Source organism: Eptatretus burgeri, chromosome 1 (genome assembly GCF_056783735.1).
Source record: "Eptatretus burgeri isolate ZD-2024b chromosome 1, Ebu_testis_v1, whole genome shotgun sequence".
NCBI classification, from domain to species: domain Eukaryota; kingdom Metazoa; phylum Chordata; class Myxini; order Myxiniformes; family Myxinidae; genus Eptatretus; species Eptatretus burgeri.
The window spans coordinates 155994239-156011635 of NC_140961.1; the positions used below are offsets into that span (position 1 = coordinate 155994239).

At 43.5% G+C, this 17397-nt stretch overlaps 1 protein-coding gene across 1 annotated transcript in view; it reads left to right on the forward strand.

Annotated features, from left to right (window-relative positions):
* LOC147035819 (extracellular calcium-sensing receptor-like) overlaps positions 1–16714 on the forward strand; it is a 59790-nt gene extending 43076 nt beyond the window's left edge. Inside the window, exons 4-6 of the mRNA XM_085869661.1 lie at positions 9384–9507; positions 12045–12434; positions 16239–16714. Of these exons, the coding sequence (XP_085725787.1) occupies positions 9384–9507; positions 12045–12434; positions 16239–16714 (990 nt within the window). The remainder of the gene's footprint in view (positions 1–9383; positions 9508–12044; positions 12435–16238) is intronic.
* The last annotated feature ends 683 nt before the right edge of the window (positions 16715–17397 follow it).

Below are 17397 nucleotides of genomic sequence, written 5' to 3' on the forward strand. Positions count from 1 at the left end.
TAAGGACACTTAAAATTGCTTTAGCAGTGGTTTGGCAGCTGCTGCTCTGGCAGTTAATTTGTCAGATTGCGCAGAATATACTGAAGCAATAAACCAGTGGGATTTTGTCTCAAGTATCTGCTGAGGTTACAGTAGGTTAGGCATGGGAGCATGCACCGAAACAGTGAGTCGCTGCATCCACTTTCCGTGTGTACCCAGGGGCCCCCGTCTGGCCATCCCCTGGGCAGGTGCCTGGCCCATCTCCATCACCTTGAGATGTCGATCAACCTGCTGCACCAATGAGGCATGTGGTCACCCCACTGACCTTCTCCACTCACAGGGCTCATTCGCTGAGAGAATTTGGGAAGCAGGACTAGCGTCAGGAAATTGAACTACATGTCCATTCAGTCACAGCTGACCCTCACCTTTGACAGGTAACAAAACTCATTTGATTGTCTCTCAGCAACCGCTCGTTGGACACAAAGTCTGAAAAGTGTTTTCTAAGGATTCTGTGAAGAGAACTGGTACCAAAGGAGTTAAGTCTTCATCTCAGATCCTTGTTCAGAGTCCAAGTCTCACATCCGCAGAGTAATACTGGAAGCACCAATAACTTGTAGACTTGGACTTTCTTCATCCTGCATAGGTACCAACAGTACCACAACCCATGTTCCAGTGAATCCATGACTCCCCAGGCCCGACCAAGATGTCCATTGATCTCTGGCTCTCAACACGCGGAGACATGAACATCAATACTAAGGTAAGTAACTCTCTCCTTGACATCAACATCCTCACCACAAATATGTACAGACAAGATAGTAGCATCCAAGATGTCATTGAAAGGCTGGATCTTCATTTTGACGCTGGAAAGCCGCAGTCCTCATTCAGCACCTCGACGGCACATTCAAGGATATTCAGCGTCTCCGCAAAGATGGCTGGCTCATCTGCGAAATCGAGGTCAGAGATCTTGACATTCCCAAATGAGGCACTGCAGCTTGATCACTTCCACATCATCCAAATAATTCAGTCCATAAAAGCGCTGAAAAGAGCGGGGACCAATACACACACTTACAAACTCCAGTAACAACTATAAATAAGTTGGAGATAGAAACGCCACACCTCATGTCACTCTCAGTACCAGAGCATTGTTCCGATATCAGATTAATCAGTTTTGGTGACACCGCACGAAGACCTAAAATCATCCAGGTGGCATCCCAATTTATTGAATCAAACACTTTGTGGAGAACTAGATAGGCTGCAAGCAGCCCCTTGCCAAAACTTTCATCTGCGTTCGGTGAGGACAAGAAGAGCAAGGATACTGTCAATCCTTGACCTCTTGTTGTATAGCCTGACTGCTCTGGGTACTGGTGCTCAAGTGGATGGTGGTGCACCCCATCAATAATTGCCTGAGCAAAGACATTGCCCGGCACTGTGAACAGCGTCACCCCTCGGTAGTTGTTGCAGTCTTGGTGATTACCCTTCCCTTTCCAGAGAGTGACAAGAAGGCCCCTCTTACAGTCAATTGGGATGATGCCTGTGTTCCAGACAGAGTTCAGAACTGCATGCAACGACACAAATACAGCATTTCCACCACACTTGAGAAGTTTAGCATTGACGGCACAGATCCCAGGACCTTTATCCCATTTCTACCGGTTCAACGCAGCCAAACAAAGGTGGTTCACAGTTGATTGGAGGGTTAACAATAGGGATGGTTACACCCCGGACATCCAACTCAATACCTGGTTGGTCAGCCAAGTTCAGACACTCATAGTAACCAGCCCAATGGGCCTTCACTTCGGACTCCTCTGCAGAGTCCACCATCCTCCGCTCGACCTGGAGTACACCGATGGACAGGCTTGGAGGAATGCAATGCACAAATTCCTCTGTAAGCATGACGAGAATCACTCGATCACAAATGATGATCCACAGTTTACCACATCACAGATTCTTCGCACATCGGCCTCCTTATCTGCCATCAGCACAATCACAGTTTTCACCTCAATTCCCTGAACAGTTCAGCTCTGCCCTGAAGCCTGGCCCTGCTACTCTGGACAATAGTACCCAGTATCCCTTGGGAGACAAAGTTCTTCTTCACCTGATGGTGGGTTCCAAGACATCCACGGGCAATATCAAGGATGGTCTCTTGACGGCACTCCACAACTCTTCAGTATTCCTCAAAACACCCAGAACCACAAAATACCCACTCAGCCTGTTCACAAACTCCTCAGATACCTTCTCATCCTTGAGCTTGCCAACATCCAGCCTTGGCTGGGATGGCACCATTCTCCTGGATTTAAGCTGAAACTTCAGAGTTACTACTATAAGCCTGAGGTCAGTATTGAGGAACTGAGCACTCCCATGGAGCCTGCAGTTCTGAATCATCCTCCAGTGCCCACCAATGATAACATGGTCAATCTCCTTTGCCACAACAACAGCGTTTTAATATGAAGTCCAGCGATGAGCCTTTACATGCCAAAATAATTTACCAGCCACCCTAAGTCCACAATTTCTTATAAAGACAAGGAACTTAGGGCTATTCTGGTTCACAGTTACATACATATGGGGAACAACACATGTCCCATAACCATCCCTATCAGTGCCAGTTGATGCAGTGAAATCCCACAATACAAGAAGAGTGTCTCTCCTGGATCACCAATCAACCACAGTCTCGACCGTGGCAATGAGTGACGAATTCTCAGTCTCAAAATACGCTTGTTGACCAGTGTAATCAAAATTGTCAAGGGAGTCAGCATATTGGACACAGCCACAGCTACACCTTGGGGATGGTAACCATCAGAGCAACCAGACCAGTAGTGTGTGTAGCCAACCACCATGATATCACAACTGTCCGGTCTCCAAACTTCAGAGAGTACTGCGATACCGATATTGTAACGCTGGAGTTCAGATGATAGCAGAGACAGGTGATCATCCTCTGTTAGGGATAGGGCACTCCAAGCGCACACCTGAAGGGTCTGCCTCAGGTTAACCGAAGGAGACCACCGTCTGGTGGATGACACATCAGCACCACCCTGACCAACACCATCGCAATCCTACTCAGGAAGGTTCTCCTGTGCTTTTCCTCATGTTATCAAAGAATGAGGGTGCCGATGGCTTTGCTCCAATCCCGTCATCCAGTGAGCTGCCCTGTGAAGGGCAGCTGCACAGAGGTACTCCCATGGAGTGGGTTTTCAGTTTTCTTTGCGTTTTTTTGTGTTTTGTGGAATTAAGTGTTTTACGATGGCTGGAGTGCAGATCCTGCTACTAAGCTTCTAGAAAAGGGTAATCCAACTGCAGGAGGATGTCTGCAGACACAGATGGGCACCAGATATGGGTGTCTTCTGCCTCACAAGGAGCTTCTTGGCCCTTTGAGAAACATGAACTCGAATAACTGAAATAATATCTCACAAACAACATGCAACAACAATCATGTATCTCTAACAATAAAAAGTATGTTGAACCTTAAGGCCCAGTCACACCTTGACGTTTTAGCCAGCGATGGCAACGTATTAAAATTTATGTAAAACGCTGGCTTACGTTGAACTTTTGATGTTTTTTTTTAAAGATTCGGACGTATTCATAGCGACTTGGTCTTATGTATAACGCATTAGTAATGGACACAGAACGTTTCGTTGTGTTATAGATAACTTACACCAACGAATGCTGAACCTGTTGTTGGCCTACACAACCTATGCCCAACGATAGTCTAACTTAGGCATAGCGCGTTGCATGCATCGGCGAAGATGTCGTGACGTAGCTTATTAAAAGGCTGACGCACAACGATTCGAATCATAACTGCCTTAGAAATGGAAGTGTCAACATCGCAGTCACACCTTCGCGATCTTGCCAGCGTATGCCGACCTAAGAAAAATGTGTCTAAAACGTTGGGGCACGTCAAATCCGGTATGAGTAAGTTTGGTATACGTGAGTAGAACGCTAAAGTACGCTATCATACGTCGTAGTAAGTAGAGTACGTCAAGAAATTTTAAACATGTTCAAAATTTTACGACGTACTTGGCGTATGACACACGTTCCGCATGCGATGGGGATAAGTTGTACACACGATATGTGGACGCTTACACACGTCCACAAACGCTACTTATAAGCTACTCATAAGTCAAAACATGTCACGGTAATGTCTTTTTTACGCGAAACTTATTTCTAACTTATGTTTGACGTGCTTTGAACCAATTCTTAACGTAGTACTAACACACATTGACGTATGTAGACGTATTCCAATGACGTCTTCCAGTCGACAAAAAAATAAATGAACGTGTTTCTAACTTACAACTGCCATATAAAGACGTGTTCCCAGCGGTTTTGGGAATTGGTATATAAAAATGCTGCTCATAAAAGGGGAACCCAACAGTGTTTTCGAGTCCTTTTTGAGTCGATGTCCATGTCAGCAGTAACAGTATCAGTATCAGTATCAGTATTAGTATTAGTAGTAGTTTGTTCATGTTGGCAGTAGTAGGTGAGTGTGAGGGGGAGGGTGTGGGTTATGATGGATCCTCCTTGCGTCCGCATGTCCACGGGTTGGAGACATCTTTGCACCATTGTTCGAAGTTCTTCGCGGCTAATTTTTTTCGGGGTTTTTTCAACAATGAGCTATAGCTTGTTTTTACGATTTAGGTCTCTTCATAACAGGTTGGACAAATGCACAATGAACTAATAATGTGCATAGAGCGCTTCGATAACTTATAGATACGATGTACCAACGAATAATTATCGTGTAGCCGGCGTTCACAAACTATGCCCAACGATAGCCTAACTTATCCATATCGTGCGGCAGTTTATCTTTGCCGGTGACGTGGGGTTTGCTATTCATAGACTGCCACTCAACGATTTAAATGGCTGCATCTCCACTATTGAAAGTAAACGCTTGCGCTCAACAATTGGATTTTTTTTTACACTCAACGACTTTTAAACGGTACCACTCAGCTATTTTCATTGTTTACAATGAACGATTTAAATTGCTGTCACTCGCCTTTGTTTTTTGACGCTGGCGCTCAGAAATTTTAATCGTTTCTATTGAACGTGCTAAATCGCTCAAACCCCACTATTGAAAGTAGACGCTTGCGCTCAACAATTGGATTTTTTTTTGCACTCAACGACTTTTAAACGGTACCACTCAGCTATTTTCATTGTTTACAATGAACGATTTAAATTGCTGTCACTCACCTTTGTTTTTTGACGCTGGGGTTTGGAAATTTGAAGCATTTCTTCTGAACGTGTTAAAACGCTCAAACTCGACTATTTTAAATATACGCTGCCGATGGACAATTGGAATCATAGCCAAGCTAGACATCGAAGTGTGAACATCCTCGTCATGCCGAAGAAAAGTTTGAAGAATGCTGCAAATAAGTGTCCTGGCCGTGGCCGTGGCCGTGGACGCTGATGCAAGGACGATCCATTATACCGACGTCTTTCAGCCTATGAGTAACTTAAAAGTAACGTCTGTCGATGTGTGGCAACGATCGCGTAACGTGCCAACAACACGTTAATCATAGGTTAGAAATAAGTTTCGGGTACGCTAAACATTACCTCGGCGTGTCTCAACTTATGATTAACTTACAAGTAGCATGTATTGACGTCTGTCAACGATCGCAGACTGTGCATACAACTTGTGGCCAGCGTAGCGGAACGTGTGAGTCATACGCCGGCATACGTCGTGAAATTTCAAGCATGCAAAAATTTGAGGACAACCGAAAAGTTCAACGTTTAAAACCAGTGTACAACGACGTATGGCAGTGTTTTTCAGCGTGCTCTCAATGTTATCAAAACTTACCCATAACGTATTCAACGTGTGCCAGCGTTTTAGAAAAAAAATTCAAAAATCGGCATACGTTGGCTAAAACGTCAAGGTGTGACTGGGCCTTTAACTCCAGACATCGCTTTCCAAGACACAGAATGCAGGAGATGGCAGGAGATGATAAACATTCTTTTCATGCTACGAGGCATGTCGGAGTGCCGAGGTGGATCATTTGGCGAAGGAGTGCAATCCTGGATGGGTAGCCACTCCGATACAGGTTACTTGAATGGTTTATTATCCCACCAAGCTGGTACTCATTTTGCCGACCTCAGAAGAATGACAGGCTGAGTCAACCCACCTGGTGTTATTTCAAAGGCAGAACAGGGGCTCAAATTCAAGACCCTAAGATCTTAAGCCAGCCACCTTAACTGTAAAGCCAACACCAGTCTGTGCCCGAAGATGGCACAACTCCAAACATATTACCTTTGCTTAATCACAATATGGAGGAGTTGCACCCTCACCTCCAGCTCACATGATATTTTAGGGCCAACAGTTCGACTTTGCAAGGGTTAACACTTACAAGGCAGTAATTCAGATTTAATAAAACCGTCAAAGCTAACGATATAATTCCATTGGGGAGATGGAAGGAGGATTGTCGATAATAAAAAAATGTCGCAGGCTGGGGGACATCACCAGGGTGTTAAATATAAATGACAACAGTCTTCAGCATTGCAACATTGACAAACATGCCTCTTTTTACAGTACTACATCATTGCACAAACTTGTACCAAGTTTGATTAAAATCCTTGAACCCATATTAAAAAATTAAATAATTCTAGCTGTCAGACCATGCAGAGTAGTTCCTTATGAGCCAATTGCCATCCAAATGAGGTGCCCACCTTTATCTGCGGACGTCCTGCAGTTGGATTACATTATTTTGGAGGTTAGCGGCAGAATTTGCACTCAGGCCACTAGTAAACACTTCATTCTGCAAAACCCACAAATGCAAAGAAAACTGAAAACCAACTCCATTTGAGTACTTCCTGTGCTGATACCATTCGCAGGGCAGCTCACCGGATGACGAGTATGGGGAAAATCTTTTGGGACTCCCATTCCTTGATGATCGGAGAAAAAACACGGGATAAATTTTCTGGGTCATATTGCAGTGGTGTATGGTGGAGTGGTGCTGAGGTGTCCATCAGATGGAGGTCTCCTCGGGTTAACCTGAGGCGGTCCGTTCAGGTAGGTGCCTGGAATGTCCTATCCCGTAGAGAGGATGATAAATTGTGTCTGCTATCATCTGAGCATCAGCTTATGGGCATCGGTTTTGCAGCACTATCTGACGTTCGGAGACTGGATAGTGGTAAGATCATGGTGGGAGGTCACCTACTACTGGTCTGGTCGCTCTGATGATTACCATGCCCAAGGATTCGATGTAGCTGTGTCTAATAAGCTGACTCCATTGGTATTTGAGGTAACACCACTCAACGAGCATATTATGAGACTAATTCATGGTCGGGTTGTCCGTGACTAATCCGTCTCCCACACCAATTATCCTGGTGAGGAAGATGTATGATATGGACACCCAGCAAGATTAACAACAAACCTATCAAAGGGCAGAGGAGCTCCTTGTGAGCCAACAGCCATCCATATCGAGTGACCAACGGTCTGCGGACGTCCTCCTGCAGTTGGGTTACTTTTTTATGAGGAATTTGGTGGAAGTATTTGCAATTCGGCCACCGAAAAACTCTTCATTCCACTAGATATATGAAAAGCACAAAATATATCATCTGAAAACCCACTCAGAGGGAGCACCTCCTTTGCAGCTCCCCTGTTTAGGGCAGCTCACCGGATGACAGGATTAGGGCAAAGCCTTCGGGACTCCAGATCTTTGATGACAGGAGGAAAACCAGGGGTAACCAGCCGGGTTCAAATTGCGGTAATGTGTCGGGGTGGTGCTGAGGTGTCGCCCACCAGACGACAGTCTCCTTGGGTTAACTGTGGCGGTCCCTTCGTTTGAATGTCTGGAATATCATATCCCTAAGAGAGGATGATCACCTTTCTCTGTTATCATCTGAGCTCAAGTGTTTGGACATCGGTATTGCAGCACTCTCTGAGGTTTGGAGACTGGATTGCAGTGAGATCATCGCGGGTGGTTACACCTCCGATTGGTCTGGTCACTCTGATGGTTATCATGCGCAAGTAGTTGCTGTAGCTGTGTCCAATAATTGATTCTGCAAGCAGCCCGTCTCCTTCTCCTCCTTTGCCAGCAGTAGCACAATTTCCACTGGTACCCTGCTGACCACCGGTACTGGTGGCGGTCGTTGGTAACCCGGGCCTCGACCGATCCGGCATGGAAATTCGTTTTGTTGTCCGCATAATGATTTGGCATAGGTTTTTACGCTGGATGCCCTTCCTGATGCAACCCTGGTCACCTCTTACTTCACACAGGGATATGGTACACCTATTCTAACCGGGGCATACACCGGTCCCAGTACACTGGTACTCTTCCTGCCAACATCCCTATACCCTTCCATCTCCAATGCTTCGACATACCAATCCACTTCCAATTTATATTTTTCTGTTTCTGCTGTCATTACCTTTCAAGGGAGACCATCATTTCATGTACTAACTTCTCTCTAAGTGAAAGACCCCTGCTTTACTACTGTTTTAACTCTCCTATTCTTTACTTTCAGGGTATGTCCCCTGGTCCAGTCACTGTCTGTTCTGCAGAACAACTATTCTGCACTTATTTTGTCTACACCCTTCATTATCTTAATCATCTCTATCATATCCTCTCGTAACCGCGTTTTTTCTGAGTTTAAAAGGCCCTTTCTTCTTCAACTGCTCCTCATCTCTGAGTCGAGTTGGCCCAGAATCAATCTGGTAGCCCTGAGTTTAACCCTCTCTCCGGCAGCTGTATATGTCCTTCCTCAGTTGTGCTGACCAAAACTGCACACAGTTTTCTAGATGAGGTCTCACTAAATTTATTTACAATATAAAACCGATACCACCTTTGATATATGATGTGTTATCCTCATATGCATACAACCAAATACAATTTAAGAAATTACACGTGCTTACTTGGGTCTCCAGGTCCACAAATGGCTCAAGGAGACGTTTCGCAACCCATGGATGGGTCGCGCTTTGCCCAATATGCCTTGACCCACTCATTAGCCAGACCTCACCTCATGCAATTTCTTCTCGTGGGGCGTTCTTAAGCGAAAGGTTTATGCACCTCAACCAGCAAACATTCAAGACCTGAAAGAGATGATTCATGCAGCTTTTGGAGAAATTATAGTCTGAATGCGTCAGAAAATTGTCTTGGAGTATTGTGATAGGATGCACAAGCTGCTTGGCAATGATGGAAATCACGTCGAAAGTCATCAATCATTTTGTACACTTCTGAATTAATATTTTTATCACAAAAAGTTGAAATATGTTCCGAAATCCTGCAAATATTTTGTTCTATTTCGTGCCTTAGAAACAGGACTACATGGGTTCATAAACGGGAAGAGATGCATGGCCCTTCCTGTACGACTACTCCAACACCGTTTCTTTTTCAATTCTGACCATGGAAATAAAGTTTATATTCACGACCAATTTATGTAGCTTTTTTAATTTATGAATACCTAATATACATGTTGATGTATTTCAGGTGCCACACTCTGTGTGCACTGATCCCTGTGCACCAGGAACCCGAAAAATTGGACGTGAAGGAGACGGAGCATGTTGCTTTGATTGTGTGCTCTGCACATCTGGAGAGTTCTCGAACACAACAGGTATGATTTATATATTTATTTTCATCACAAAGGAATATTATTGTAGTCATTTCTCTTATACACAACTACTCCTGTCTCTCTCTCTCTCTCTCTCTCTCTCTCTCTCTCTCTCTCTCTCTCTCTCTCTCTCTCTCTCTCTCTCTCTCTCTCTCTCTCTCTCTCTCTCTCTCTCTCTCTCTCTCTCTCTCTCTCTCTCTCTCTCTCTCTCTCTCTCTCTCTCTCTCTCTCTCTCTCTCTCTCTCTCTCTCTCTCTCTCTCTCTCTCTCTCTCTCTCTCTCTCTCTCTCTCTCTCTCTCTCTCTCTCTCTCTCTCTCTCTCTCTCTCTCTCTCTCTCTCTCTCTCTCTCTCTCTCTCTCTCTCTCTCTCTCTCTCTCTCTCTCTCTCTCTCTCTCTCTCTCTCTCTCTCTCTCTCTCTCTCTCTCTCTCTCTCTCTCTCTCTCTCTCTCTCTCTCTCTCTCTCTCTCTCTCTCTCTCTCTCTCTCTCTCTCTCTCTCTCTCTCTCTCTCTCTCTCTCTCTCTCTCTCTCTCTCTCTCTCTCTCTCTCTCTCTCTCTCTCTCTCTCTCTCTCTCTCTCTCTCTCTCTCTCTCTCTCTCTCTCTCTCTCTCTCTCTCTCTCTCTCTCTCTCTCTCTCTCTCTCTCTCTCTCTCTCTCTCTCTCTCTCTCTCTCTCTCTCTCTCTCTCTCTCTCTCTCTCTCTCTCTCTCTCTCTCTCTCTCTCTCTCTCTCTCTCTCTCTCTCTCTCTCTCTCTCTCTCTCTCTCTCTCTCTCTCTCTCTCTCTCTCTCTCTCTCTCTCTCTCTCTCTCTCTCTCTCTCTCTCTCTCTCTCTCTCTCTCTCTCTCTCTCTCTCTCTCTCTCTCTCTCTCTCTCTCTCTCTCTCTCTCTCTCTCTCTCTCTCTCTCTCTCTCTCTCTCTCTCTCTCTCTCTCTCTCTCTCTCTCTCTCTCTCTCTCTCTCTCTCTCTCTCTCTCTCTCTCTCTCTCTCTCTCTCTCTCTCTCTCTCTCTCTCTCTCTCTCTCTCTCTCTCTCTCTCTCTCTCTCTCTCTCTCTCTCTCTCTCTCTCTCTCTCTCTCTCTCTCTCTCTCTCTCTCTCTCTCCTGAAGATTGAGAACTTTGTAGGCCTGTTGTTGGTTTAATGGTTTGGCTGGGCTTGGGATTCTAGGGTCTTGAGTTCAAATATCGCTAGTCTATTGAATTAATACCAGGTGGGGTTGACTCAGCCTGTCTTCCTTCCGAGGTCGGCAAAAGGAGTTCCAGCTTGCTCGGATGATTGAGTCATTCGAGTGTCCTGCAAAGGAGTGGCGACCTGTCCAGAATTGTACTCAAGAGCCCAGGAGACTGCTTTGGTAGCACCTATGCTCTGTGCAGAGTATTCTCCGAATGGATGAATGGATGGATGGATTTAGAACTTTAGGAATTGTGTGAGTTAATATAAAGGTATTTCATTTACGCCGTGGCACCGATAAGCTTGTTTGATAATTGAGGGAAATACTTCCGCTGTTGTTCATGCACATTTATTTTCATGTAAGATATCTACACCTTCCATCATGTCTGAATTCCAAGACAGGTTTAATTCACCCTACCTGATAGCATTCCACCTTCTCTTCCAGGTTCTCTCTCCTCCCCATTCTAAGATATGTCCCTGCCCCTGTAGGTTTCATCATTTCAACTGCAAGCCTGCCTTTCACTTGTCCACAACATTCCTTGCATGCATTTGTCCCTCCTCTTCACCTTTTCACATTACAAAGGCAGCCAATGGCCCAGCAAGCACACTTTCATACAGCAGCCCATGCTTCTATATCCATCTAAATTCTCAAAAAAAAAAAATGATTACCTCTGCAATTTTATCCCCATCTTCATTGTAAAACCCGATACCGTACATGAATCTGCTGTCAAGCCATGACTTCCCGCTTTTCCTTTGATATGATAACCCTCCACCATCTTGTGTTATGTCCCATCTATACTCATGGCTACTGCAGAAATACAACAAACAATCGGGAATCGATGGTCGTGGATGTGTGTGAGGGAACATCTGTTCATGTTTCACATACATTTCCTTCTGAAGACCCCCTGCCCTTCTGCCATATGACTTCCCACCATTATTTCCTCCTCCCACTCGATTTTCCATTCCCAAAATGTGATTCAACAATTGTTTTCCTTTCATCTATGTGGTTCTATTCCAATCCCCCCCCTGCCCCCCACTCCCATTATTCAAGGAATAACATCACATCCAATTTTGTGAGGTCTTCCATGAGCCTGAAACTTCCTATAAATATCATATTTCTCCACCAATGTCCTGTTTCGCTGTTTTTGTCACAGTGTCATTGTGTGAACAACATTCTTTCTCAGTGCAATCACTGCAGTTTTGCACTTTCAGCTAAGTTATGTATTTATTTTTTCCTCCTTGCATTGTTGTTAATCTTCAACGAATTATTCACATTATTGGAGGAATAGCATCCATTTAGTCTTGTTGACATCAATGTAACGGCACCTTATACCTGCCTGGATCCCTCACATATTTTCTTGTTCACTCACGAAAGATTCTCAGGATTGCCTTCGCTGTCCGATATACTTTTGGTCAAATGAACAGCAAAATGACTGTGTGCCCATGAATGTGGAATACATGGAAATATCAGAACCACTCACACTCGCAGTATTGGCAATAAATTTCCTTGGTGTTTTGTTGGCAATTCTTATCATGATGTTACTTTGTCAATATCAAAGTTTCCTGGAGAAGAGTAAAGCAAACATGGCAGTGAGTGTGACACTACTTGTATCTGTGGCTGGATGTTTTTCAGGAAGTTCACTTTTCATGGGAAAACCTGTAGATTTAGTTTGCCAGGTGAGAGTGGCTCTCACTCTCATTTTCCTCACTCTGTGTGTCATTTGTATTCTTGATATGACTGTCCAAGAAATACATGAATTAAAAGGTAAGACAAACTTTCAGCAATCAGTGCTGTTTTTCAGAATTGTTTTTCTTTGTATTTGTTGTACATTATTGTAACTCACACATCGCAAGGATCGCTGTAAAAGGTGGAAAGAAAAAAAATATCTAATTGGACAGACTGAGAGAGGTATTTTCATAGTGGAGACAAGACTCTGTCTGGTCAGTCTTTTGGGACTGCTAATGGTAACATGTAACCCAGTGCTACTTTCTTATGGTCGGGTTGTCGATTACTAAACTGACACCCTTCACTGGCTTTTCTAGTTGGGAGGGTGAGTGTGACACCCTGCTAGGACGAAAAGCAACACCTGATAATGGGTGGATGAGTTCCCATCGGGAGCTAACGGCCATCCAGTACGGAGATGGTGTCTCCTAAAAAATGCCCAATGGGGGTCAGGAAATGTATTTTTCTGACGCGGCCAAGTTTACCTCCTCCTGCTCAGTGGTCCTGTGAAGAGGTTTCCTTGTTTCGGGACTCGGTGAAGCTTTTGCCAGTTTTTCCTCTTCTTTTTCTTCATAGCCCTTTTTTTTATAAATAGTGGTTTTCAGCCTTGTTTGGGGTGAACTTCAACTTTTTTTTAAAAAGAAAAGAGTGGAGGAATGTAGTCAATCTTGATTTATGTTGGTTCATAATGTTTGCATCGCAGGTTGAATATGACATGATCTGGCTCATATGGAACAAATATTTAAGGGAATAGGTGAGAGGATCTCAGAAATTATGCAAAAAACTGTTTAGCCTCAAAGCTACAGTATATGTGTTCTGAGAGGATCATGTGCTGCTGCTCAATCTTCTGTTGAGTAACACCAATTTGTTACAATCAGGATACCGGATTATTTCAATTATTTTGTCTTTATGTTGTTGCGGTTCTGCAAAACTGCATGCCTGTAAGGCAATAGCACCCAACATGCAGTGATCCTCAGGCAGTTATTTCATTAGTATTCGTGTAGTTAGTCCTCCACTCGTGTTTAGTGGGTTAACGGGATGAATTGCATTGCATGGGACTCTCAGTTGGGTCTAATAAATATATATTTGATCCGTACTCAGACCTCTACTCCAACCCTTTCCTTTTTGCCATAGTACACAACAGGCATGCGAGCACACACGCCATTCAACAGATAATTGTTTAAAAGGCATACAGCAATGCCTCTCAGGGCTCGGATCGTCTTCGTTGCACACAAGACAACCTTCCCCGGGAAGTTGTGCACCATTTCCCATTCAAATTTGCGCACCAATTCCCAACCAGCACCTCACATTACTCAACACCTTACTCACCAAATCTCACCATTTTGAACACAAATGCCTCCCGCACCCCCTTGTACCTCTGCATCACTACAATTCACCACGTATTTTGAGCGGCCATTGTCCATGGTGCCGCACGATGCTCGACTCTGCTACAGATGTTATATAGCTCCAGCACATCTCACCGGGAACTTCCCGGGTGAGCGTCCAGAGTTATTGCAGCTTTCATCCAGTTGTCAGAACACGGCATGATCGTTAGCAATGAGGGTTCGTAGGAAGGGCGACTTGGAGGGTCTTAAAGTCGCCATCAAACTTCTAGCCTGGTCTCCCATTTCGACTCTTTCCGACATCAATTATTCCTGGGAATTTTTCAAAGAAATTTGATCTCTCTCATGCACACATTTATCCAATCTCGTCTTTAGTTGCCATGCCCTTCCTCCTGCCCAGGATATACTAAAGCTTGTGATGAGGCAGTTGTCCTGAAACAAATTGCAATCGTCTCATGCAAGGCAAATCCAACCGAAGGCAATCTCAGTTCCTTCCACAAAGCTCGGAACAAGTGTGTGTCCACAATCAGAAGATCCAGGAAACAACATCTTTCCAATCTCAAGTCTGAACTGTCAAACCATTCTCCTTCCTCCAAATATTGGTGGCATCCAGTTGTGTCAGTTTCTGGTGTATCTTACCCCTCCATCCCTTCCCTTACCTCAAATAGCTGCACAGCTGCAACTGCATGTGAAAAGCCTGAATGCCTAAAGTCTGTGTTTGCTTCTAAATATTGTGTCCCAAACCTATCGTTTTCTGTATCCATCATACTCATTCACACTCAGCTGTTCCTGTACTCCTGTGTACTTTTCTCCTGAGAACGTGGTGAGCTTGCTCTCAAAGCTCAACTCAGATTCTGCAACCGGTACAGACAGCATGAGCGGTCACGTCTTAAAAACCTGCTCTGCTGCTCTTCTAAACCCTCTCTCTGGTGACTTCCAAGCAGATGTCAGGTGACCAGCTTGAGCAAAAATGAGGGTGAATAGAACAAGCATTACCTCTTTGCACAAAAAAGGTACAAAAACAGATCCCTGCGACTACAGACCAACCAGCCTGCTCCCAATCACCAGCAAGGTTAGGGAATCCATCATCGCTTCCAACATCAAATCCTTCCTCTTCTCCAATGGCTTGAGTTCCAATCATCAATTTGGTTTCAGACCACTCCACTCTACTCTGGATATGCTGCTTCTGCTTTCCCAAAAAATAATGGAGGTCTTAAATGCCAGACATTAGATCAGAGCCATCTCAATAGACATATTGCGAGCTTTCAATATGGTCTGGCACCCTGCCATAATCACCAAACTCTTTTATTTTGTTATCCAAGGCAATCTCCACTCATGGCTTGCAGAAGTCCTCTCCTATTGCAGTCAATGTGTGGCTCTTAATGGCTCGCTCTTTCATCCCCTCTTCCTGTCCAGGCTGAACTTCTTCAAGGCAATATTCTCGGCCATGTGCATTTTCTGGTTTTCATCAATGATCACTCTGACTATGGAAAATCCTCTTTATCTCTTTGCTGATGACTACACTCTCTGCTGTACCATCTGCATCCCTGGCATCATCTTCACTCTGCAGCCCTGGATAAAATCACAAACTGGTCAAACACTTGGAACATATCTTTCAATCTTGACAAATCTCACACTCTCACTGTCTATATGTCTCTATATTATGTCTCATGACTATATGTCTCTTAATTATGTACTGTTTGATCATCAGCTGCGCCATAGGTAGTCTATTAATTATGTACCTTTGGAACGTACCTTTTTTACCCCTACAGACACCTGGACCATTTTTACCCCACACATGCTCTTGACATTTACACGTCAGAAGTGCCTTGACTTACTTTGTACCCATTCGACCTTAACACCCGTTAGACCATTTAGACATGTTGAAGACATCCAGAGACCCCTTTTGACTGCTTTATAACTTCAGACCATTTCAACCTTTTTACACTTTAGATGCATATGGACCCCTTAAGTATTTAAATCCTTCAGAGATTAGACAATTTAGACCCTTTGGACCCCTTTAGCTGAGACTATTTATACCCTAACTACTATTGGAACATATCCTTTAGACGAGTGTTTCTCAACATTTTTTATCCCACACCCCACTTTGATTTTCAAAAAAATCGTACGCCCCACCATGACTGGAGACAATACAGTATATACAACATATGTATTTAAAAGGCAAAGCTATGAAAGCGATCATATATTGATTCATTAATTCTGAATCCTCTTGCCCCACCAAAATATTGCCACGCCCCACCTTGAGAAACACAGCTTTAGACCTTTGGCTCCTTTACACCATCTAGAATATTTTGAGATGCACATCACACATACATCTTTATCATTCTTGCAAACCAAAAACTACTTTTTTCAACAAGTTATACACAAACTCTTCCCACCCAAATGGTGGGCACTCAACTCATGTATATAATGTTTCATCTCTTCTTGCATTTGCATTCCAAATTGTGAAGCAACATGTCATTCTCTTTGGTTAATATTGCAGGTGGCCTCCATTGTAAAAAATATGAAATTTATTCTTTGATTTCTCACAAAGTAGTGGGACTATGTACATTACCACAGATTGCACTTTGTTTTGTTTTGGTGATTGTTGGGAAATCTCGAGTTCACATGAACTTAGAGGCTCGTATCGGAATGATTGTGATGGAATGTTCTGGAATACCAATCTGGGTTGTTTGTGCATTGGCTTATTCAGGAATTCTGGCAGGGTTGTGCCTCTGCCTTTTTCTTAAAGCAAGAACTAAAACTTCACACAATAATAATCAAAGGTTTATCTCTTTTGGGATCATTTTTGGCTTCCTGGTGGGAATAGCTTTTGTCCCGGCTTACTACAGCACCCAAGGGAAGTTTCTAGTTGTGATTCAGGCTTTTTCAATCACTGCCATTGCTTATGGCATCCTCGGTTGTTTATTTTTTCCCTCGTGCTACGCAATCTTACATCATGTAAAGGAAATAAAGTAAATGATGCAATCAGATTTACTTGAGTGTCAGTTTATTTCCAAATAGCAATGAAGATTGTGAATTTTGTCAAACATGCATCCATAATTAACTATCACGTTTATCATTTGAGCCAAGTGAAGCAAAAGTTGTTTTTGTCTCTGTTCAATGTATTGTCTGTCTGTTCTAATTTGATCCTCTTTCAGTCTGTGAACCTGCCACCCTCGTTCCATTCTCTCCTCCATGAGCGATGTTTTATGTGTGAAAATGAACGTTAATACTCAACTGTCAGTTTTTCCAGTCGAGGTAGTTTCGAAAAAACATACATATTGTCTTTTTTTTCCATGTTCTGCTTGGAACCATTGAGTCTATAAGATTGCTGGCCTCTATCCTTTGGATCTCCTTTGTAACTGTATCACTATATACAAGAAAATATTTTTTTAAAGAAAAATGTAAAAATACAAGAGTGATGAAATCTCAAAATAACAACCAAAAAAGGAAGGAATGACATCACATTATGATGCCACAATCCGACACAACAATCCTTTTCTGGATTAGCATCATGATAACTTGTGTGTGTGTGTGTGTGTGTGTGTTTGTGTGTGTGTGTGTTTTTGTGTGTGTGTGTATATATATATATATATATATATATATATATATATATATATATATATATATATATATATATATATATATATATATATATA